We start from the raw sequence: 23,324 nt of genomic DNA, 5'->3' as shown, positions 1-23,324 counted from the left end.
CTGCCAATATACCAAAAAGTAATGTTTTTCTTACCTTGTTGGTATCTAAGACGGGATTTTCTTCGGGAAAATAGGAAACCCGCACATGTTGAGTTTCTGATTCTCTCAGCTTGCGTATTATATTGTCAAATCCTCTCTGAATATGTCCTAGATGCTCCCCAACAGGAATGTGGATGGATGAGTTAGTCCTAATCATTAGGTAGTGCGTCAAATATCATAATTACCTGCTGACAAACAGACCCTCCCAGTCCATGAGCAACAAAAATGATCGGGCGGTCGTCCTACAGATGTTAGAACGTGTGTGACCAGGGATTACTACAGTACTATGAACCTTCCTATGTTATTCCAGCAAACTCAGCAAATCTCGAGACAAATTTTCAATGTTATCCATTGAGACAGCGTTAATGATATCGCATTCTAGCCTGATTAACCGAGCTTCAGAGAGTTTCGACAGTAGTGAGATCCTTGGGCCATCTCCAGTTCTTGTCTCGGTCTGAAGTGAAACTGGGAATGAGGATAATACTAAGCAGCCATACCGCAATCAGGAACTAATGAATGAGATCACAGCCGAATTTTGACCTGGAGAATAGCATACTCTTGTAGAGGATTCTGCGGTTCAGAGAGCTTTTCGAGTCCGTACGAATGAGAAGTTGACGATCCGAAGGGGCGAAACTTTGTCCAGGGCTTGAGAACCCCCATTGCTCTTAACGACAATTATACTGTTGAGATGACGACTGATCAGTGATGAAATGAGTCTGACTGATGGTGGAAAGAGGAAAGAGCTCGTACTGCTGCGAGGATGCCCTTCGACCAAGACGTGATGGATGTTCTCAAATCTCACTTTCCCATTGAATCGTACCTGTTCGCCGCTCAATCCTCCAGAACATTTCAGCGAAGTGGGTTATCGCGGAAACTAGTTTCAATGCAGAATCCAACCGAGCAGTATACTTTGACATATCTCGAAGTTGATCTATTCGAAGGAACAAGTAAATGTGCCATCTGCCTTCAAAGATTCGCTGCTGCTGAGTGGAACATAGCCCTGGACTACCTTGGCAAGAGAGTACTTGAAATTCAAATAAACATGTGGGAATACGAGGAAGATCGAAGTCAACAAGACCTAGTCGACCACCTCAAAGAAACGATCCAACTTGCCACAGAATGGTGCAGAAATGTGCCGTGTTTCATAGAAGGCGTTGAATGGAGTCTCGAAACGCTAGGAGTCTGCGGCCAATCTCAGATTCAACCAGATCAGGACTATGGTCTCGTTCTCCTGCGGCTTCAAGGCTTGAAAACGGGACTCGACTCGATCGCCACAGGCGTCATCAGTATACAAGGAACTATCCAGGGACAGGTTTCGTTCGAGGTAGTAGAGCGGTCCAGGAAAGAAGCAGCGCTCTCGAGACAGCTATTATGGATCGCCTTGATTTTTATCCCGCTTACATACAGCACGAGTCTTTTTGGCATGGAAGGCGATTTTCTTCCGGGATCTCGGCTCCTCGGTATCTACTTTGCTGTCGCCATTCCGCTTACGCTTTTAGCTTTCTTGGTATTTTGTCTACTGGCTTTACATGTAGTAACTGAAAATTTTATTTTTATTTTTACTTTTTGGATAATTTTTTTTTAGGTATAGGGGGTGAGACAAAAGGGAAGAACTTTAAGGAACACAATTTATAAAACACTATTCATCTTTGGGTTAACTTACGTTGGTGATATTGAAGTATTTAAAGTGCCTACATTAGTTAACATTGAATTTAAACTCAGAGGTACTTGAATTAATTATAATAGCAACGTTAGATATATTTAAAGGCTACCATGCCTACATAGCAGTTTTATCCCAGCTCAAAAGCATTTCTTATATATGAGGCTTTTGTATTTTAATATATATCACTTCATGTCCAACAACATTCTTCTGTATCTACTAAGTATGGCGAAACCTAGTGTTGCGTATACTACTTCTATCATAGCTATTTAAAGATTGTTTTCAGCATCTGTGGGCTTTTTAATGACATCCTGGCGCTGTAATTGATCTCACATTTTCGGTACCCACTGTTGAGGAAGTAGGAAATCAACATGAGTTGGCCGACTTTTATGGTATTATTGTTTATACTACTTTAGGCACGCTGAGTTTTCCTGGGACTGGGCGCTGGTAATCCAGGAACCTTCTAAGCATGCCAATATCATGTCTATCTATCGCGGGTTAGCCCGGGGCGCGTAGACCATCGGGTGTATTTACCTCTTTGCCACCATGTACTATGAATGTGCACGAGGCTTTCTTTCAATGTATTTTTAACCCAACTTGCGAGTGATGTTGCATCTCCAGGCGGACCAGGGGATGTTTCAGGTGGAGCGATATTTCACTGCATTTTTAGTCCAGCACGGGAGCGATGTTGTATCCCCAGCTCGCCAGGATTGACAGGAAGGTGCTGGAATTGCCACCATCGCCCCCATCTTCACTGCTTTTTTAGCCTACCCTCAGGTGCATGCTGCATCCCTAGTATACGTGTAAACGACGTACGGCATTAGTGATTTGTTCGCCAGAATTGCAGTTGTACTCGACCTATAAGCAACGTCATACCCCTAGCATGGATATGCATGACTTACGAAGTACACTACGGTGGGGGATCGGTTGATCGAAGATCTACCGTAGTATCTACCCTTGTGCTTTCACTGCATTTTTAGCCCAACTCGCGAGCAATGTTGCATCTCCAGTATGGGTATCCATGGTTTACTCGATGCTTCTAGCTATTGACTTTCACTGCATTTTTAGCCCAGCTCGCGAGCAGTATGAATCCCTTGCTTAGCTAATTCGCATTTCACTGTTTCAACATTCAAAATTCAAACTAGAGGCGTAACGCGAATTGTTCGTTATATACCGGAATATCGTGGCAGCGAAATGGTCAATATGAAGTCAACTGGACAACGTGTGGGAATCCTTCAGATATTGCCGTCGAAAACGTGCCTTCGTCGCGATGACTCGACATCTACAAGTCAGCGGCAACTGACTGCATACCTAGGTAGGTAGGTAGGCGTCTCTGCTTGGAGTCCTGCAACGATGAGAGTGTGCAGACGGTTGGGGAACAGGTTATCAATCTTAAGAATCTCAATTTGATAAACAGTTTCTTCATATCTCTTTGATGTAACAAGAAGTAAGCGACAACTTATGTAGGGTTTTTATGTACCTAAGGTAAGGTAATACCTATCTCATTCAAAGATGTCTGCAAGAGATCAATCTAATTAGGTAATACAGCCCCACCTGTCACGCATGGATGGTGGGCCACGAGCTCTTATCTCTTATCGCCTAGCTAGCTACGGTAGCCTCTTCCAAATTTTTTTTTCCTTTTCCTCTCCTTCTCTGTCTTCCTATAAAGTAGAAGCTTCCCCCAATCCTTGAACGTCCCAATCTTTTTCTTCTGCATCATCGCAGAATCAAAGATCTGCGTCCTCTCTCCATCCCTTTCTCTCTCACATATGTAATCTGTATGAGAGAGAGGGTGCGCGTGTGCTAGGTAAGCTCTCCTTTCCCAGCGCAATTTTCCAATGCGAGCGAGCGACCACCGCTTGCTTGCCTTTTTTGTCCAACATGATTCAATTTTCCAAACCTACTATTCGCAGTTTCCACGCTAGCCGTCGCCTTTCAAGCCCTTTTAGACGTGCTGTGAGCGCTTTAATTATGCCTTTCTTGGATGTATGACTTTGGACGTCAACAATATTTGTCTTTGTCTTTCTGATTCGATCTACTCCTCGACGCAGGTTTGCTAATATGTGTTTGGTCGTTCAGGTAACAACGCGCGATTCGCTATCATGTCCGATTAGCAGTGCGAGGATGGCATGACCTCGTTCCGATGGGCGTTGCTTGGTTCCGAGAGATGTTGATAGAGGCTGGCCTTGTATCCCATCTAGTCGTTGGTTCCTGGTTGGTTATTCATTCGACGGCAACAGTGGTTCTTGGCAGATACTCGCCATGCCTTGCACCACGGTGTGATCGAGAATCGATTCGAAATACAATGTTTTCACTTGTGCCCTGGCAAGCTCTGTTGAAAAATCCTTCAACATCCTAGCTAGGTCGATGCCGTAAGTATATAGTGTATATAGTTGTAATACATTCAATCGGTCCATTGAGCCCCTTCGGCCCTGGTATCGACTATCTTTGAGAAAATCACTTGAACGTTCCCAATCGCCAATGTGACTTTTCCCGATTTTACAACTTAATGTGAGAATTGATCGTTAACGGAATCAATCATGGTTACCCAGCCGAGTTAAAGCTTGAGTACGTTAGAAACTTTATGGAGCATCATGTTACTGTAGTATGAAAACATCGCGACAGCCAAAAACTACAGTCATACATAGGTAGGCAGGACGCTCTGCTGGTTTCTCTCTCCCTCTCTGTCTCTCTGTTTCTTTTTTCTTTTCTTTTTATTGCCTGCCATTTGTTTTGGTAGATAGGTAGGCAGGTAGCTCGCTCATCTCCTGTCATTGTAGGTATTTCGACTCATCTTATCTCATTTACTCCATCCAACACATCCCATCCCTGACTTTCCTCACCCTTAAAAAGTGATTAAAAAAAATCAACAAATCTCCTATTGTATCCGATCTTCACACAGCTAGCTAACCACAAAATACATGCATCCGTCCATCCATCCATACATACATACAAAGACCTACCTAGGACATAACAGTAAAACACAACAGATAGTAAAACCCATAAATGCATCAGTCAGAATATGTGTAAGTAAGTGAGTAAGTAACTTATATAATATACGTCCACTCTATATCCATCACCATCACCATCACCATCACCCCAACATAAATGAAAATAAAACGAATATAACTAAGCTACCAAGCAAGCAATGAAGCGCCCTAGTCTAAGTACTAAAGAATAGAATATAAATCCCAAGATAAAAAAAATTACACTCCCCTCAGAAATAGAAAAAAAGAAGCAATGAAGCCCCGACGAATGGAAATAATAGAAGATCCCAGCTGCTCGATTCATCAATCGATCGATCAATCGAAAACCCGCTCCAAAGTATTCATTTCATAAACGCTCCCCTTTTTCACCCTTCCGTACTCTATGCCATCTTCCAACACCTCCATCTCCGCACTTGATTTCTCTCGCATAAGATAGGTAGGTAGGTAAGTAGGGAGTAAGCACATGTAAAACCGAACCGGATACCACCAACCCTGACCACCTTCAGATAATGGAGGAAAATGGGAGAAGGTAGGTAGGTAGGTAGATAGGTAGAGGAGGTAAAGAGGTAAGGTAAGGTAAACTAAACCCTAAGCCGAAAAGCTTGAATAATACAGCATAGCATAATCGTCATCATCATCGTTCACCCATCCCACCTTGCTTCATGAAAAGGACCAAAAACATGTAATTCATGTAAGAACGGCTATGGTTACAATATTCTTTCCGCCGAGACGGTCTTGGTACCATCGACATCAGCCGTGTCGTTATCCTTGGCAGCGGGAGGAGTATCGCCACCTTCCTCCTCGATAGAACTAGGCTCTTCTTCGACAGATTCCTTGATTATCGTAGGCTTGAAAGTCTCCCCTCCGTCATCGATGGGTGTCGGATCGCGGCCGCGACCACTGTTGCTCGCCGAGATGCCCACAGCCGGTGTGTCGCCCTCGGCGATTTTCTGCTTGGTCGAGCTGACGATTTTGTCCGCTTCACTGACTTTCCCACTTTCGCCCGTGCTATCGCCTTCTACCCCGATATGGCGGTCCTTGTTGTTTTGGTCGAGTAGGGCAGCCTTATCGAATCGGATGATCATACATGATAGATTGTCAGTGCTGAAACGAGCGAGGGCATGGTCTACGAGAAGTTTAGAGGCGGCTACAGGATCCGGCTTGTCACGGATGAGGTCGACTGCTTCCTGGTCGGAACATACATCCCAGAGCTTCAAGGTTTGATGTTAGCACGTCGAAAACAAAGGAAAGGAAAAGGAGAGAGAGAGAGGGTAACGAGACTAGAAAGCCGTTTAGACATGTGTAAACTCACCCCGTCACAAGCAATGATGATGAACTCATCTAACTCAGGCTGAATGACTGTCTCTGTGGTATAAGGATGACCAGTTACAAGATCCTTCATATACGAGTCTCCAAGCGCTCTCGTCACAGCTAGTACGCCATTCACCCGGTTGTTGAGTATCAAACCCCCAGCATTAGCGATACGTTTTCCTTCATTCTCATCGCTTCCCTTATGATCGTAAGAAAGCCGCAATGCCTTGCCAGCCCGGCACAGAATGATGCGTGCATCGCCTACGTTGGCTGTGTAGAGCACTCGTTGTCGCGTCGCGGTACCTTTTAATCTTGCGTGAGTTGATTCTGGGATGGTTATGGTCTTGCCGTTATCCTCGGACTTACTATCCTTTGGTTTTGATGTGTCCGAAGTCTTGGAGGCCACTGCAGCGGCCGGCGCTATGGCCTGGGAACCGGTAGCAGAGCTCGAACTAGGAACTCTATCCTCCCAGCGTAGAACGGCGATCGCCGCTGTGCATCCACTGTTCTTAAGCGGGAGCTTTTCCAACTGCGTATCCACGCTAGTAAAGGTCTGGTCCAGAAGTTCGGGTATAGGGGCGTTGGGATTGCGGCGGATAATGTCTTCAAGGACGAGGTGAAGCTTTTTGCCACACCAGTCAGCAGCAAAAGTGCCAGCATGTCCATCGAAAATGGCGAAATATCCATTATCGGTCTCAATCATATCTTGAGATGCCGATTCGGTGTCGTTATCCTCTGACGAGCTTGGCCTCTTTGAGATCTTGTCCGTGGCATCTCCGGTCAGAAGAGGAGCAGGTGTAGGCAAGAAATTGTACAAGAAAGCGTGCGTATCTTCCATGGTACGTCGGCATTTCTTATTCCTATCTTCCCAAACACCCACGCGAAAAGTAGATCTCGGACCGGGAAGCGATTCGCCTGCCGAGTTGTTGTGTTGGCCTTGTGGCACGGCTAGTGCTTGGTCCTGTTTGCCGAGCTTTTGCAAAGGTGTGCGTGCAGACGAATCGCTGTTAGACCGGCTAGACTGGAAGTTGAGGGTATTTTTTGCGCTGGCTATAAAGTTGCTCGCTTTGCTTCCCACACCACTACTCCTACGTTTCTTCTCAGCGGCGCTGTTGTCAGAGTTCTGTCGACCTGAAGGGCTGCCATTTCCACTTCGCTTTTCGCCGCTTGCGGCCTGGTTGGGAAGTTTCGGCGCGCCGTCAGGGGACGAAGACGTCTTGGAATCTTCGGAAGGGATGTCGGATTTGGAGATGGGGTCAGTAGCCGCGGGGGTGTCGGATTTGGCGCCCGAGGAATTAGAGCTGCCACCAAACATCCTATTCAGCAGACCTCCTTGAGAGGAGAGACTGCGACGTATATTTCCTGCCAGGGTTTCGGAAATAGAGCGGAATGGTATGAACAACTGTTGCGCACAGCTCGTAGCACGTGGGGATGTTTACAGTAATAGTTAAAAAATAATAATAAAGAAGATTAGACGGTGTCAAAAATGAGATATAAGATTGGAGATTGAAGTGCAACCAGGAGCGAGACCACAAGAGGCTATAGGTGCCTACTGGGAATGGCAAGCCAATTCAGGGGAGTATATGGACGGGTGTGTGAGTGGTCTGGGTGGTCTGGGTTGTCGTCATGCGTAGAGGGGTCGTTATGGAGAAGGCAGTCGTAGAATGGGACAGGGTGCTTGCTATCTTTCCTAAAAAGTAACAGAGCTAGTCACAGCGTTAGATTTGGGCGTAAATGTTCTTTGAGGACGGGCCGCGAATGCAAAGCAGCACATGAAGAATTAAAATAGAATGGATAACAAAGGGCAAAGTGAGGGGAGAGCGGACGGTACACAAAGGACGGGATGGTGGGACACGGAGGCAGTGGGACGGGTCGACGGATGGATGGACAGACGGACAGGACAATGCAGGATTGACATGACACGGACAGATGAGGCCGTGTTAACGGGTATCTATGTTTGTTTGTATGCCTTGGCTGTTTGTCGGCAGGTCTTTCTGCCTTGGGTTGTGAATTTAGGGTTCTTTAAAGAAGGTGACACCACAGTAACCGGGCAAGGAGGCAGCAATTACTTGTGACGGACGGCCTTTATGTTGCAGACACCGTAGCTGCAAATGGTGAGGCACGCAGAAGTGGATGTATAGTAGAAGCATGGAATATGGCAATAATCCACGAAGGTAGTTTTTTGTCTCGGATACGCAAGGAGGGAGGGGGGTAGGTGGTTAGGAATATGTGTGTAGATGGTAAAGGATAGGTTGGTAAGAGGGGGGTAGAATGGGAGTAGCGAGGTGTGTAGTCGGTACAAGACAAACAATATGATACGACATTCTCAAGCTACGGTGTTATACAAGTACTTACGGGTGAGGAATATGGGCGAGAGACACGGGTGAGAGACCAGGTCAAGAAACGGCAGACGGGAAGCAGACCGACGTCATGGGAGGGAGTGTTTGTGAGGCGCAAACGAGATGACGCAGTGGCCCAGACTGCAGAAGCATGTGGCAGTGACACGGAGAGGTGGCCGAGGAACGCCTTTATAGGGACCGTGTTCGGGTGATATCTCGACGTGTGAAGGAGGGTGTCGTTGATGTTGCCGTCGTCTCTTGTCTCGTAGGGGAAAGTCGAGAAGACAAAAGACAAGACGGGGAAGCATGGAGGTAGGGTAGGGGTAGGTGGTAAGGAACTGGTAGGGTGACCGGATGATAAATCGTGGGGTTGAGGGCGATAGTTGGGTACCTACCGCGCCTCTGGGTTGCCGCCTGCAGGGGATGTACCTCACTATGTAGCTAACTAACTTTGTACCTAGGTAAGTAACTCAGCGCTTTCTCTGAGTGGTGGAGAAGGGGCAGCAGAGTTGGAGGAATGGCGGGGTTCATCCACTATAGCAAGTACTACCTAGGTATGTAAGTACTTACGCGAGAATAATTAGGTACATGAGGTAAACTGAGCACATGTGGTGAATTCCATTTGATCTAATAATAGCTCCTTGATTACGTGTTTGCAAATACCTGTCTACGAAGTAAACTACCTAATCACTACCCTTCTTCCTGTAACTTCTTGAATGCACGTTGAGGTATGTTATGATGTAGCTGGGTGTCGCGTTTAGCCTGCCATGTAAAGTACAGTGCCTACATAGAGTTTCATGAGTTCGATAAGTCAAATACCGATGTAGTTCTCTGGTCCATGATATCATAGTGCCTATAGTCACCAGTCTAGGGTCTGGCAAAGGCACATTGAAAAGTCCATGGTTGGTTCGCAGCTGACTGCGCATCGTGTGGCTGGCCCAGGAACCTACTCGTCTAGACAACTTATAGGACTCTCGCGTTGTGATGAACTTGATTAGAACTCTATCTTCAACGGAAGGGCTCTCTCTACATCCAGATCACCATGAACGTTCAACCTACCCCAAGCATTACGCTTACCTTACCAAGTTAGCATCCGGAGAACTTTACAATGGGCATGTCCGTGAAGAAATACAACCCCAAGCGCAAGTATCTAGCCCATCAAATTTGAATAATATAATCGTTCATGCGAGTATAGTCATAGAGTATAACACATTGATTTTTCTTATCATATACATTGTACACATAACGCGAACCATATCTGCAACACAGGTTGTCGCCGGCTTTGTATTTTCTATCAGGTAACCGGACTCTGACGCCTTCGCTGACCTCCCATTCTATTTGGTTCCTATGCCGACGCTTCTTTTCATGCTAAAATTGCCCGTTGTTCGCCCGAGCAATAAATGGCAGTAGCGTTTGCTCTTGGGGTCACAGATTGCGTGTCAGGCCATCGTATCACCAAGCGCGGAACAGCGGATAGAGATAGCTGATACTGTGTTGATCATTGGGTCCAGACATTCAGTCGGGTTGTAGATTCTGTGCACAATAGTGTGGTCTCGTCTACGGCCATAAGCCATGCTTCATATGGCTTCTCGAGGTATCTTGAGATATAAGAAGTCCTATATGGCTTTGCAAACTAGCTGAACAATTTGCTGAGTCGAGATGCCTCTATGAAGGGAACAACCCCGGGACTATGGGTGAGAGCCACGGTTTCAAATGCCTCTTAGGACCCATGGAGTGAAAGTCGGAGGATGAGAACACTTTTCGCAGCCCGGGTGTATGAAAGCACAATTATGAGAAGTAGGCAGATGCCTATATTTTTATAATAATTGAGGCTGGCGCAAATGATAACCCTTGCCATCATCCGTGCTCAAGTGTCTGAGCGGACGCTGAGGGGAATTTATTTAGCATCTGGGAACAGTCGCATGTAGACAGAATCTGACAACAGGCCGTTTGATAAAAGGGGTGTACACAAATTGAGCACGCCTAACTCAAGGAGTGATTTGGCGTTCAGATGTTGCTCGGGTGATTTTGTGCCCAACGTATTGGTAGATAGAGACATGAACAGGTAAAAACGAAGCAAGGTTCGCGGTATTAAAGGGGTATCATGGCGCCTCCTGATCCCGGGGTAGCAGTCATCACATTTCTCATATCCCCGCTCCCGTAGCAAGCCGCCCTCGCTCGGAAAGCAAACCAAGGAATACAACAGGTAGCATTTGATTTAGCATAGGGGAGATACAGTGCTGGTGCATGGCGCGGCGTCTTCACTTCCTTAGACTGTCAAGACGAGCCTGAAGGTCGTCATCCGCAGAATCACCGCCTCCGCTGGGACCTCCGATGGCCTGGGCCACTCTATTCTCGGCAACTTTATCGGATTGTAGACCTGTGGGCGTCTCCCCGAGCTGCACAGTCTGGTTAGAACTCACTCTACACGAGATCGTTAGGCTAATACTTACGGCCTGATTCAGATCGACGCCTATCTCCTCCAACACCTGCTCTACGACTTCGTCACCCTCTTCCTCGACACCAACATCCATGGCGTCGTCGATGGCGTCGTCCATCATCTCTTGCCTCTGCTCCATTATGTCGTTCTCGCGCTCAAACTCCATGGCAATCCGTTGTAAGGCGGGGAGGTTCATGGTTCGGTTCATGCTTCCCAGAGCCATGGTGGCGCCCTTCATGGCCTGCATCATCTGCTCGTTGGTCCGATGGGTCTGCAAGTGCCACGCGTTAGCAAATGATGATATAGAGGAGAAACATCAGCATACCTGAAGCCGCAAGGATATCTTTTGCAGATTGCTCTTGAGTCCGTAGAACTTTTCAATGTACCTGTAATGACGGATCATGGTCAGTCATGGGGTTTCCTGTCGTGTAGCAGGATTCATTCAATATTGCACAAAGCGCGCGGCGGCCGACCTTCGTGTGCGCACCAAGTCCTTTGCTTGTATCTTGGCCGCTCCCATCTGGCCCTTCTGGGCACTCTGCTTGATCTGGGTGACGAGCTGTTTCTCCTGTCTCTCGAGCTTGACTTTCTGCTGATCGATCTCGCGTATGGCCTTATCGAGGAGGCGTTGGTTCTTGCGCAGACGCTCGGCTGGCGTCATGCGTTTGCCGAATGCCCATTCTAGGATCTGTCGCACATGTACCTGTCAGTGGCTATCTGGTGGGGGGGCGCAGATATAGATGGAGAAGGTGATGATGATGGACGGTGACTCTGGGTTTGGCGTGTTCGTTCTTACATACGTTCATGGTCGCTTGTGATACTGGGTAGGTTGCTCAGCAAGGTGCGTGGTCTATCTAGAATCCAGAGCAGAACGAGAAGGCCAATGTATCTAGGAAAAGAGGCCTATATCGCCGTCAATTGATGCGCATTCGGCTTTCCTCGATTCTAAAAGAGATAAAGGTTGGTTCATGTAGCTAGGCAGCCTGATTCCAGGTACGGGTTTCTGTCTAGTACTACCTACTGTACTAGAGCAGTGGTCCTTACGTCAGTTTGAGGTTGGGAAGCATATGATTGCCTGGTACTCCCTCCTGGTACTTCCTGAGGAACATTGGAAGTTCCCCGCTGACAGTTAATTGCCCATATGCAGTTAGTTCTTTGGGACTCCAGCGTGCACTATGAGATGAGAATAGATACAGTAATATTACTACGCATAGGGTGCTATGCACTGTATTTTAGCCCTCAACTCGTGCTTTGCATTGTACCTACCAAGTACTGCCGCTATTAAAGCCGATATATGGACTCTGTAAGTACTACATACCTGGTAGCCGCGGCAGCAGTTTAATACAGTCTGTACAGTGAAGTGGCGGAACGAATCTTTCAAGCATAGCGCTGGGCAGAAACTGGGTCATTGGTGTCCGAAAGCTACCTAGCGGGTACTTTATAGCCCAACATGCGATGCACACGTAGTTTTGGCTGGGTCCACTGCGGTTATAGTGGACGGTCCAGCGATGGTCTAGTGGTCATCCCGCCGCCAGAATTCGATTTCGATACAGCCAATACACTTCTCGCGTCACTGACATATTTTTCCCCAACCACACCACCACCTCCGCCACCATACTTACCTAAGTATTCACTCACTCGCCCACACGCTGTCTTTCGACGACGACGACGACGACGACAAACCTAGAGCACACCTGCAACTGACGCCGCGAACCTCCGGCGCCCGCCTGTGTATACCAGTTGTCCCTATTCATGGATCCCGACATCTAGCGATCTAGCCATTGCTGCAATTGCCATGAGCCAGGAATACTTCCCGCCCATGTCCAAGGGCAAGTCCCCGGCCTGCGACGACCGAGACGGCCAAGACGCACACGACGACAGCGATGATGCATCGGGTCGTAGAACACCAAAGACCCCCAAGTCCGGAGCCGCAAATGGAGGTGGGAGACCTGCATACATGACCGTCGGCAGTGGGTCTACTTCGTTCCATGCAACCAGGTTACAGTCCCTCATCGATCATGACTCCGGCTATGGTGGAAGCAGCATAGGTGGCGATGATATCGGCTCATCCAAGCTGCCCTTGGGTTCTCCAAGAACCGACCCAAGTCTTGCCGGGGATATAGTGTTGCCGCGCCAGTCGGCTGGGAATCCCGAGACCGACCAGCGAGCCCACGTCACCGCCATTTCGCAGCTATGGTACAATCAGCAGCGAGTTGCGCTAGGCCGCTCCATCAACAGAGTCATAGATCTTCTTCAAAGCCTTCAAGAAACAAACGCCACCTGGCCTGCTCACTACCCTTCCGTCCAGCGCCCCGATGTCAGCAGCCCCGAACGAAATGGTCCGGGCCCCGCTTTGCACCGGACATTTTCGGCTGCTCCCGAACCTTCCCACCATCGGCGCTCTCTGCGACGCTCAATGACAGCGGCTCCTGACGATGAGTCTGCCGAGTCTAGCAAATCAGCCGAGAATAAATCGTCAGCAGAGGCACCGCGGTTATTCTCACATCAGATCGCTCAGGAATTCTCTATTCTCAAACTCGACCTCAAGCTGGGGGCTCTGCATCAGTCAGAACTCGTTCACTCGCTGGAAAAGGCCTCTGTTGCGTCATTATTGGATGGCAAGATACGTACAAGCATCAAGCACTTGGTATCACTACGAGAACGAATAGACGATACATCCAGCAAGGTTCTAGTTACTGGAGACCTTAATGCTGGCAAGTCGACCTTCTGTAATGCCCTGCTCCGACGCAAGGTGCTACCTGAAGATCAACAACCTTGTACAAGTATCTTCTGCGAGGTTCTGGATGCCCGGGAAAACGGTGGGCTGGAAGAAGTGCACGCAGTACACAAGGACGCTATCTACAACCGGCATGACGAATCAACCTATGATGTATTTCCGCTTTCCAAGCTTGAACAAATCGTAATCGACAACTCGACCTACATACAATGCAAAGTGTACGTCAAGGATGTACGTAACGTGAATGAATCGTTGCTCAACAACGGTGTGGTGGACATCGCGCTCATCGACGCTCCCGGCTTGAACTCGGACACAACCAAAACCACTGCCATTTTTGCTCGACAAGAAGAGATTGATGTTGTTGTCTTTGTCGTTTCTGCTGCTAACCATTTCACACAATCGGCCAAGGAATTTATCTGGGCTGCGGCAGCAGAGAAGGCCTATATCTTCATGGTTGTGAACGGGTTTGATATGATTCGAGATAAAGAACGATGCCAGAAGATGATACTGGAGCAAGTCTATGGCCTGAGCCCTCGCACGTACAAGGAGTCTACGGAATTGGTACATTTCGTGTCGAGCAATGCCATTCCAATGGCGCACTCCCCACCGGGTGGTCCTGGCGGAGCCGGCGGTAGTGGCAGCTCCAGCGGAGGTGGCGGAGGGGACGAGCCAGGCAATGACCCCAAAGGGAAAGGGAAGGAGAAGGAAAAGATTCAAGACTTCCATAAGCTGGAGCAGTCCCTGAGACAATTTGTTCTGGAGAAACGTGCACGCTCTAAGCTTACACCTGCCAAGACCTACCTTATGAACATCCTAAATGATCTTTATACCCTCGCCACTGTCAACGCAGAGGTTGCGCAGTCCGAGATAGATCGTGTAACGAAAGACTTGGCAGAGATTGAGCCGCAGCTGGAATCCTCCAAGAAAGCTAAGGCCGAAGTAGGCGATGAGATCGATCAAACTATTGAGGCTACCTGCAAGGATATCTATGACCACACGAGAAACACCCTCAACCAAGCTATAGGCCATGCAGGTGACAGCACCCTGGGTGTTCCATACCCGGGGCTATTTGGCGTGTTTGATTTTGCCGACGAGCTCAAGGAAGCGATGCTCGACCAGATCTCATCTGCTGTCACAGATTGCGAAGAACATGCTCGTACGAATACAGTCGGTGGAGTCAATGCCATCAAGCAATTAGGCATCCTTCACCTTGGCAATGAATACCACGATCTGAGTTTCCGATCAGATGTCATGTTCCGGAGACGACGAGACCTCTTGGCAAAGGAGATCAACCTGGAGACCCAATTCTGGGATCTCGTCGACTGGTCTACGCTCATGCAACGCCAGGAAAAGGTGGCCGGCACTGGTATGGCCTTGACTGTGGCAACTGCCGTAGGTGGACGAATGATTAGCGGATCTAGCTGGGTAGACCATGCAATGAGTGCTGCCAAGATTGTTGGAAACGATAACCTCAGGAAACTGATCATTCCTGCCGTGGCTATTGCAGGTATGAATTCTCCTACGCGGGATACTCTATAAGCTGGACAGATTTGCTAACTACGTATATGACAGTTGTCTCTGCCGCGGCATATGTTCTCCAACAGATCCCACAGTCGCTTCCTCACCGTTTATCCGCCAAGCTCTCGGCGCAGCTGAACTCGATGGACTACGTGCACGCAAACAGCACACGCATAGCCAGCTCGGTACGCAAAGTGCTGCGATTCCCTGCCGACAATCTCCGCGTCGGCCTGACGCGATCCGTTGAACAGCTCGGTTCGCGCAGAGATGAGACGCTGAAGACGCGAACCGAGAGCGAGGTTGCTTTCAAGTACTTCAGCAACTTGGTCCGTAACAGCGCACACCAAAGGACGCTTGTCGCGGACGTGGATCTCGACGCTCATCCTCAGGTGCAGCAAATAGCATGAAGAATGAAACGTATATCTGGAACGAAACGTAAAATATCGAAACGAGACACGCAGGTAGCAGACAAAACAGGCATTAGGCGGCGTTTGGTTACAAAATATTGCTTTTTGTTGCAACTCGTTATAATACCAATTGTTTTTTATGTCGAGTTCTTTTTCTTGTTCTGACTCTATCCCCCACTCCCCCCTAATCACTCCCCTTTGCTTAAAATTGGAGTTGAGTTAAGACCTGGAAATAAATAAAATCTATATTCAGGGTAAACTGGAAGTGGCTTTCTTTAACTTGAAGAAGGTGATGGGTGAATGGGAATGTGATTATGAGGCGCAGGGTTCACGGGGTTAGAGGTTGAGAAATGATGATGACGACAGTATTGGCGGCTCCAGTTCTTCACTCCTGTTTCCCTTCCCTTATCTTTGATCCCCTGTAGTTGGCTGCGCGAGTTAGCGAATAAAAGAAGAAGAAAAGTCTCCGCTTGTAATTGATATCTGGGACGTTATGAATATGTGTGTCAGGACCTGAATTGTGAATGATGTTTATAATTGAGTAGAAAAATTATATGTATGCTGAGTTAATCAGCTGTTTACATTACCTATTACAACGTCCGTGCATGCATGCGGGGAATAGATGAATGAAGAGGACAAGAGGCACATGAAGCGTAGCGTCAGTTCGCATCATAACGTATGGTAGTATAGGTTGAAAGATTCGTGCGTTAGATAATGTCGATATCTTGCAGCCATGTCACCTCATCTCGAACAGACGCAGATCCAGATGCAGACAGAGGTGAGAGGACTGCAGTTTCAGGAAGGAGCCAAGAACATAGCTCGAATGGCGAAATCCCGTTGCGTCGCATTCACTGTCGGATTCGGATGAGATGTTGACCCCAAGCGAGGAGGGGAGTAGATGAAATGCAGACATTACTTACTATTGCTACTTGATATGAGGTATGTGATAGGGTTGTGAGTAATAAGTAAGTAGGCAGTGGGTATAAATATATCTATACATCGATCACATTCGAGTCAAAGCGAGATAGATATATCGACTCTCCTACTCCTCCTCCTCTGCAACTTAATGCCCTGCGCCCGATTCCTGTGATTATACATGTGAGCCTCTATTCATAAATAATCAGAACAGCAAATATGAAACTCACAAGAGGTCTCTCCCTCCTCGTACTCGCGGGCTTTGCCCTCGCAACCCCCATCGACAAACCCGCTGTGTCCGAGAAGGTCAGCTACGACGGGTATAAAGCCTACCGCGTCTCCCTGCCCTCCTCCTCTGATGCAGATAACGCTTTCTTCGACGACGAAGACACGTCATTCATCGAATTACACCGTCGCCGCGAGAAAAGCGGGACATGGGCCGTCGATATCGCTGTCGCGCCGCGGGATATCCCCGCCTTCTTCGAAGTCGTGGGACGTGATAATGTAGCGGTGTCCGTTTTATCGCACGATCTGGGCGCGGATTTCGCGGCTGAGAGTGTTGAGTCTGTTTCGAAAGGAAAAGAAGGAGAGGGAAAGGGAGAAGGAGAAAGAGAGAGACGATTACCTGGTCTAGAATGGTTCGATGCGTATCATCCGTATGCTGACCATGTGACGTACTGGGCGGACTTGCATGCTGCCTTTCCGAATAATTCGGAACTCATTGTTGCGGGGACGTCGTTTGAGGGACGGCCTGTGCAGGGGATTCATCTTTGGGGGAAAGGTGGGAAGGATTCGAAGGAGGCGATTTTCTTCAATGGGAATGTGCATGCTAGGGAGTGGATAACTTCTATGGTGAGATGATCTCCTTGTCTTTTTCCGTCGTATTCTAGGTATTTGTGTGGTTTCGTGGGTTGAACCTTGGGGGTGAGAGTAGATTTTGTTGTGTGTGAATGTGAGCTAATGTATTTTGTGTTACTAGGTCGTCGAGTATATCCTCTACCAGATCGTCACTGGGTATGAAACCGACGAGTTGGTTCAGAAAGTTTTGGATAACTACGACTTTTACGTTTTACCTGTCGTTAATCCCGACGGTAAGTCACACCCCCTATTCATTCATCCTCAATGAACTAGCACGAGAGAACTTCCAACTATCACGATAATATAAACTCAATCAAACCCCTTAACTACCTACCTACCTAACTAATTACACGCAAGGCTTCGTCTACACCCAAACAACAAACCGCCTCTGGCGCAAAAACCGCCAAATCCGTAGTAACACGACGGCCATCGGGACAGACATCAACCGCAACTGGGCCGTAGGCTTCGGCGGCGACGGATCCTCGCCGAACCCGTCCTCGGAGACCTTCAGCGGGTTCGCGCCCTTCGATGCCCCTGAGACGGCGGCCCTCGCCACGTACACGCGGAAGCTGAGGGATTTACACGGCATCAAGCTCTATGTCGACTGGCATAGTTATGCGCAGACTATACTCCTCTCGTACGGGTACACGTGTACGGATTTCCCGGGCAATTATGACGAGCAGTATGATCTTGCGCAGGGTATTGCGAGCGCGATTAAGGGGGTGTATGGGACTGCTTTTGAGTATGGGTCTGGATGCTGTGAGTTTTCTTTTTCTACCCCCTTTTTATCTAGAGTGATTCTCTTCTTGGCCCCTATTATTTTTACTTCGTCTTTCATCTGGGGTAGATATACGCATATGAGATGATTGGGAACTCTATAGATCTGATATGGTAACTAATTCCGAATGATATTTTAGTGGTTCTGTACCAGTCCAGCGGTAATGGCAGGGATTATGTAACGGATGTCGGCAAGGCTCAGTTTGGCTGGGGTATCGAGCTCAGAGATACGCAGTACGGCTTCATGTTGCCGCCGGAACAGATCTTGCCTAGCGGGATTGAGATTTGGGAGGGCTTGAAATACGCGTGGACTCAGTTCTAAGGTCTGAGGACCTAGAGGGAGTGAGAGAGCAGTAGTGCCTTGGTTCTGAGATGAAGATAGTTTGCCTGCTTATCTAGTCAGTCACCTCTTTGCGAAGGTGGACAGAGAGAAAGTATCTAGGAACTTCACGTCAGGATAATATTAGCGAATCATGATCTTCAGAATATTGGTATCGAACGGTAATTAGATTTAAATAATTAGCTAGCTGTGATATGCCCAGTACCACTCCCCAACTCACTATCCATTCATCTACGTCCCTTTCCTCTTTGACCTCCTACTACTCGTCGGCACTATTTCCTCACTACCACCACCGTCATCCGCCTCTTTCCTCCTCTCAGGGTACATCTCGATCTCGCCCTCCGCCCCAATGACCCCCGTCCGATCGAGATTCGTCCGCGACCGCACGTACGGGTCGAGTTTCCAGTAATTAGACCACAGCGCTTCCACAGCGTTGATCCGTAGCTGCGCTTGGATCGCGGCCTCCTCGTGCTCACCGACTTCTTCGTGTTTGATCCACTCTTGCGTCGCGGATAAGAACCGCTCGGCGATCTCGCGCCGTTCTGAAAGGATTTCTTCGCGCTCGACCCCGCCCAGTGATATCTTGATGTCTTCATCTTCGCTGGGCTCCACGTAGGAATACGCCCAGTCGTCGCCGCCGCCGACGTCTGATATGATGTTCTCGCGCGGGATGTACTTTTCTAGTCCCTCTGTGTTGCGTGTGAAATCTACTTTGGCGGCAACTACGGGATCGAGAAGACCGCGGATTACTTTCCATATTCCTTCATGTGAAATTTAATTTAGTACGCGCTTTTTATATGGGTGAGGTGACTGGGTAAGGGAGTAAGTGAGTGAGTGGGTGAGAGACGCACCAGAAAAGATCCACGGAGCGTTGTGAATCAGCAGCGCACCTAGACATTCAGGGTAATTGGCCTCAAAGGCACGAATGATGAACTTGACGGGCTGCCATTCCTACTCATAAGACACATATAAATATCAGTCGATTTGTCCCGCTTACCGTGTTCACATTAGACGAAAAAGCATACCATGTTTGACAACGAGAAATCAGTCAAGTCGAAGACGACGCAAAACGACTCGGTCGACGGCGCCGCGAACAGGCACCGCGCTGTCTCGATCGTCTGCACGATGAGCTTCTCTAGCGTCTCCTCGCTCTGCGCCCCGGGCTTATGCAGCGCGATGCGCACGTAGCCCACGGGCCGTCCGCGCCGGTCCGTCCCGCGGAGGTACACCTTGCCCAAGCGCAGCTGCTCGAGGAAGTCATGCGCGTCTTTCTTCTCTTTGCCTTCTTCCTTCTTCTTCTCCATCTTCGCACACCACGCCTCGCCCTTGGCGAGGACTTCTTCGTCTACGTGCAGCTCGTCGCGCCGCCATATCAATGCGTTCCTGAGCATCGTGAACGCCGCGTTCACGTCCCATTTCCGCGCCCGCAGGAATCGCAGGAGAAACGCGTCGGGGTTCTCCTGCTTGATCATGCTCATCCATGTTTGGTGGAGTTGGGCAGCCTGCTCTGATGATGAAGACCCTTCTTTCAGCGAGCTAGTCGCTGATGATTCTTGTGCAGAAGAAGAAGAAGAAGGTTCTTCACGATGTTTGGCACTACCGAATTCAAAGGCGGAGAAAAGGAGACGCCATAACTGCTGCAGCTTCGTCTCCTGCTCGCGCGTGAGATTACCCACGTATCCTGTCTCGATGGTCCGGGCGCCCTCGACTGTCGTCGTCATATTATCGCTCGCTAATGATTAGTATTAATTATTCACCGATCACGGTGTCTGATGGCAGAAGTGAGTGTACATGTATACAGACATCATGAGGACAGCAGCCCAGCCTTATCGTTTTTTTATTTAATTTTCCCTTTCCCTCCCTTGTGATTTGCAAGTCGGTGAGACAAGGTGTGTGAAATCGGCTGGAATCAGCGGTATGGGTACAGTAAGGCTGGCCTATCCCACACAAATATTGCCTATTATTTCCCCCCTACCTAGGTAAGTCACTGGAGCGAGTTGGAGCGGGGTATTGCGCACTATTGCTGGAGATCCTAAGCTACCTCTTTCCTGCAATGGGAACGTCTCGGCTTAAGAGACCTTTGCTAATTTCTTTTTTTAAACACTTCCAAGATTGACTTGGATGTCGGGTCTTAGCTGAGAGGTTAGCTGATAGGCTTGATCAGAATTAGTGATTTAGTAGCTCATCTTCACAACGGCATGGTAATATGCAAGTGAGCAGTAGACTACCTGGAAGAGGACATCATCATTGAACAGGGGTGGTGGATGGGTTGGGTAAGTAAGCAATGGCATTGTACATAAAACTAAATGCCCGCGCGCAGACCGTACTTCGTACGCGTACATGTAGATAACTACTAGGTAAGATCGCGCAGGCTACTCCCAAGAGCTAACTTTTATTCGAATATCCGCCTCAGCTCTAATTACACTAAGCCAATACATCCATCCTAGATAAGTAGGCGTATATGGGCGGATTTTCGCCATCACCAATGTAGACTGTGTGTGCAATCGTCGGGGCTCTCTTTGATCCTCATGCTACCCCCGTTAAGGGCAGCCTCGGAGCGCGACTCACCAGACCTTCACTACGGTTATCACCACTGTGTGGTGAAAACACGGAAGGAAGGCATGATGGTCATCGCGTAGGCTTTCGTCATCCGATTGTCTTATCACGAGCACCTCCCAAAACATCCCGACTTAGATAACGTATCTCTAAGCTTTACATGGTGAGACATTTGCCGCCGTGTATTCTAGCAGGTTTGTTTAGCAGGGCTCAGACATTCGCAAGCGGGTTGAAACTGTCGGGGTGAGTAGAGTGATGCATTGAAGACATTGCATTCAACTAACAGCTTCGGTTGGTTAAAGGTCGAACGAAGTAGCCAAACACAGGTTGTTGGTATTTGGTGCGGTCAGATACTTGGATTCTCCTATTGTCTATTTCTTCTTTCTAGAAGTAGTAGCTACTAGACGCTTCTTCAAGTGTTTTGGCATCTTTTCTTTCCGCTTCTCGCTCTTGGCCTCCTTTGTGGCTTGTTTGCGTAGCTGTTATTGTCGTTAGTTGGTTATAGTGATTTTTGGGGGGAGGAAGAAAGCAAAAGAGAAGATGCGGGGCACTTTGTCAGGGATGTTAGTCGCGTTCATTTCAGCACTGACCTTCTTTTCTTCCTTATCCTCGAATCTCTTCCCCCTAGGTGGGCCCTTTTCGAATTTGCTCTCATCATCGGATCCCTCGTCACTTTCACTGTCGCTCTCTAAAGTTGCGCCTTCATCTGATTGGTCCTCTTCTGAAGGCTGTCCCTCCGCCCTGGGAAGGACTACCTGATCAGCTAAAAGGTTCCGATACACTAACTTGTCGCCTTCACCGTGCCCGATCCGCTCCGCATCCTTCTCAATATCATAGACCTGTTCAAGGGTTTGGGGAATGTATTGCTGTCTGAACACCTCGTTGTCGACTTCCTGCTGAGCGACTGCGTTGTCATCAGTTGCCGATTCTGCTCGCGACCTATACAACTGCTCAATGGCCCTCTTCAAAGCAGGCTCTTCAGTAGGACCCTCGGGTGCAATGATGAAGTCAAAGATTACTCGGTCAGCCAGTGTATCGACTCCTTGCCTCCGGAAAAAGTCGCCAGTATTTTTGATATCCATGCGCAAGAACTCGAGAGACCGCGGGTGGTCGTGTTCAACACTCTGCGACACGTCTATAATATAGAGTTGCTTGTCGTGATATAAGATGTTGTATTCACTCAGATCGGCGTGAACCAGCTTACAGACCTGGTACAGGCGTCGCATGATACCGAGGAGTTGGATGTATAAGTTGCTCCATACCTGTTCAGCTTCATCGGCGGGGATGGCGGCGTCGCGGAGCCGGGGGTAAGCCCATCCCCTCCGGTCACCTAAGAAGCCCATGACAAGAACATGAAGCTTCAGCTGAATGGGCTCTGGACAGGCGATTCCTGCAGCGTGGATTCGGCGCAGGTTTCGAAACTCCTTCTCGGCCCACAGCTTTACCATCTTTCGGTTGTTGCCCTTGTCGGCACCGGCTTTGAAACGATGTTCACCGGTAATGTACCTCTCACGATCCTTGAAGCTCAGGATGGCGGTTTTGTAGACCTTGACAGCGCGCTGGATCTTTGAGAAGTCATCCTGAATGGCAACAGCGCCGTAGACGTTGGCTTCCTTTCCTGTGCTAATGGCACCGTGGACCTCGCTGACCACACCACGGTTGATCATTTGGTAGAGGATCATGCGCGTGCGCTGATCCAAGACCTGCTCGCTCGTGGCGCGGTCAGCCTTGTCCTTGTCCCTTGTCTGGCCCTCCTTGACATCGTCGAGACGAATCTTGGCGGCATGCTTCGAAAGGGTGGCTATTTGATCGTCGACACTGTTGAATGTGTTGGCAGAGGGTCGCTGCTGGTTTGAATGAAGAGGCTTCTGCCTGTTGTAGTTTCGCGCTAGGTCAGGTTCGCCGTCTGGGCCAAGCAAGTCGGCATCATCATCGTCATCGTCGAAAATGTCGTTGAAGTCATCATCGTCGTCTTCGGCCATGGGTATTGAATGGGCGCCAGCTGTGGTGGCGAGAGCACGTGGTATCTCTTGTTCTACAGAAGCATCGTAACCGTTGTTATTTGTATAGACGTGAGGCGGTTCGTGAGGAGCCGCAGGAGACGCTGAAGACTCCATATTCTGAAAGGTAGTTTGCACTATCGACGCAAGGGAAATCTTCAGTGTGGCGGTTTGCGATTTAAGGTTGAAATGTGTGGTTGTAGCAGTGAAGCTCGAGATCCTTAGGGTTGGGGGAATATTTGACTGGGTAGGACACAACTCGTTATGGTGAATATGTCGGTGAATATATATGCGAGTGGCAGAACTAACTTGCACGCCAGAGAGAGGCAGTGATTTGAGAATTGGTGAGTCAGCACATGTCGATCGAGTAGGTATGAGGTATGACTGAAGGCTAAGTGAAGTGACTAAGTATGATTCATAGGCAAATCCCCATCATCGAT

General features: G+C 48.6%; 8 protein-coding genes across 8 annotated transcripts; 4 read left to right on the top strand and 4 right to left on the bottom strand.

The window, feature by feature from the left end:
- Nucleotides 1–248: 248 nt before the first annotated feature.
- Nucleotides 249–1,691, top strand: F5B22DRAFT_582138 (uncharacterized protein). The gene is made up of 2 exons (XM_047973278.1): nt 249–719; nt 790–1,691. Exon 2 carries the CDS (start codon nt 800–802, stop codon nt 1,622–1,624), a length of 825 nt encoding a protein of 274 aa, XP_047836132.1. The 5' UTR covers nt 249–719; nt 790–799; the 3' UTR covers nt 1,625–1,691.
- A 1,673-nt stretch (nt 1,692–3,364) lies between these two features.
- On the top strand, nt 3,365–4,159 carry F5B22DRAFT_582136 (uncharacterized protein). Its single transcript, XM_047973277.1, has 2 exons — nt 3,365–3,506; nt 3,779–4,159. Exon 2 carries the CDS (start codon nt 3,843–3,845, stop codon nt 4,056–4,058), a length of 216 nt encoding a protein of 71 aa, XP_047836131.1. The 5' UTR covers nt 3,365–3,506; nt 3,779–3,842; the 3' UTR covers nt 4,059–4,159.
- Nucleotides 4,160–5,191: 1,032 nt separating this feature from the next.
- Nucleotides 5,192–7,570, bottom strand: F5B22DRAFT_2275 (phosphatase 2C-like domain-containing protein). Its single transcript, XM_047969807.1, has 2 exons — nt 5,999–7,570; nt 5,192–5,897 (listed from the first exon to the last, which is right to left on the bottom strand). Exons 1-2 carry the CDS (start codon nt 7,310–7,312, stop codon nt 5,394–5,396), a joined length of 1,818 nt encoding a protein of 605 aa, XP_047836130.1. The 5' UTR covers nt 7,313–7,570; the 3' UTR covers nt 5,192–5,393.
- A 3,027-nt stretch (nt 7,571–10,597) lies between these two features.
- F5B22DRAFT_632349 (Snf7-domain-containing protein) lies at nt 10,598–11,582 on the bottom strand (the record flags this gene model as incomplete). The annotated part of the gene is made up of 5 exons (XM_047976682.1): nt 10,598–10,735; nt 10,790–11,047; nt 11,102–11,162; nt 11,250–11,464; nt 11,577–11,582. 5 exons carry the CDS (start codon nt 11,580–11,582, stop codon nt 10,598–10,600), a joined length of 678 nt encoding a protein of 225 aa, XP_047836129.1.
- A 756-nt stretch (nt 11,583–12,338) lies between these two features.
- F5B22DRAFT_582124 (uncharacterized protein) lies at nt 12,339–15,105 on the top strand. Its single transcript, XM_047973276.1, has one exon. The coding sequence runs from the start codon at nt 12,572–12,574 to the stop codon at nt 15,050–15,052; it is 2,481 nt and encodes an 826-aa protein (XP_047836128.1). The 5' UTR covers nt 12,339–12,571; the 3' UTR covers nt 15,053–15,105.
- A 900-nt stretch (nt 15,106–16,005) lies between these two features.
- F5B22DRAFT_1138 (uncharacterized protein) lies at nt 16,006–18,823 on the top strand. The gene is made up of 4 exons (XM_047968802.1): nt 16,006–17,205; nt 17,333–17,444; nt 17,569–17,970; nt 18,129–18,823. Exons 1-4 carry the CDS (start codon nt 16,573–16,575, stop codon nt 18,308–18,310), a joined length of 1,329 nt encoding a protein of 442 aa, XP_047836127.1. The 5' UTR covers nt 16,006–16,572; the 3' UTR covers nt 18,311–18,823.
- On the bottom strand, nt 18,435–20,582 carry F5B22DRAFT_779 (CRAL-TRIO domain-containing protein). Its single transcript, XM_047980561.1, has 4 exons — nt 20,347–20,582; nt 19,354–20,299; nt 19,180–19,279; nt 18,435–19,089 (listed from the first exon to the last, which is right to left on the bottom strand). Exons 2-4 carry the CDS (start codon nt 20,047–20,049, stop codon nt 18,560–18,562), a joined length of 1,326 nt encoding a protein of 441 aa, XP_047836126.1. The 5' UTR covers nt 20,050–20,299; nt 20,347–20,582; the 3' UTR covers nt 18,435–18,559.
- A 1-nt stretch (nt 20,583) lies between these two features.
- F5B22DRAFT_2086 (RIO1 family-domain-containing protein) lies at nt 20,584–23,230 on the bottom strand. Its single transcript, XM_047969658.1, has 4 exons — nt 23,194–23,230; nt 21,475–23,142; nt 21,169–21,363; nt 20,584–21,071 (listed from the first exon to the last, which is right to left on the bottom strand). The coding sequence occupies exons 2-3, from the start codon at nt 22,999–23,001 to the stop codon at nt 21,256–21,258; spliced, it is 1,635 nt and encodes a 544-aa protein (XP_047836125.1). The 5' UTR covers nt 23,002–23,142; nt 23,194–23,230; the 3' UTR covers nt 20,584–21,071; nt 21,169–21,255.
- Nucleotides 23,231–23,324: the final 94 nt, after the last annotated feature.

Source organism: Xylaria bambusicola, assembly GCF_022495145.1.
Source record: "Xylaria bambusicola strain CBS 139988 unplaced genomic scaffold F5B22scaffold_1, whole genome shotgun sequence".
Lineage (NCBI taxonomy): Eukaryota > Fungi > Ascomycota > Sordariomycetes > Xylariales > Xylariaceae > Xylaria > Xylaria bambusicola.
Note: the sequence above shows the minus strand (reverse complement) of the source record. Positions and strands in the feature narration are given on the sequence as shown.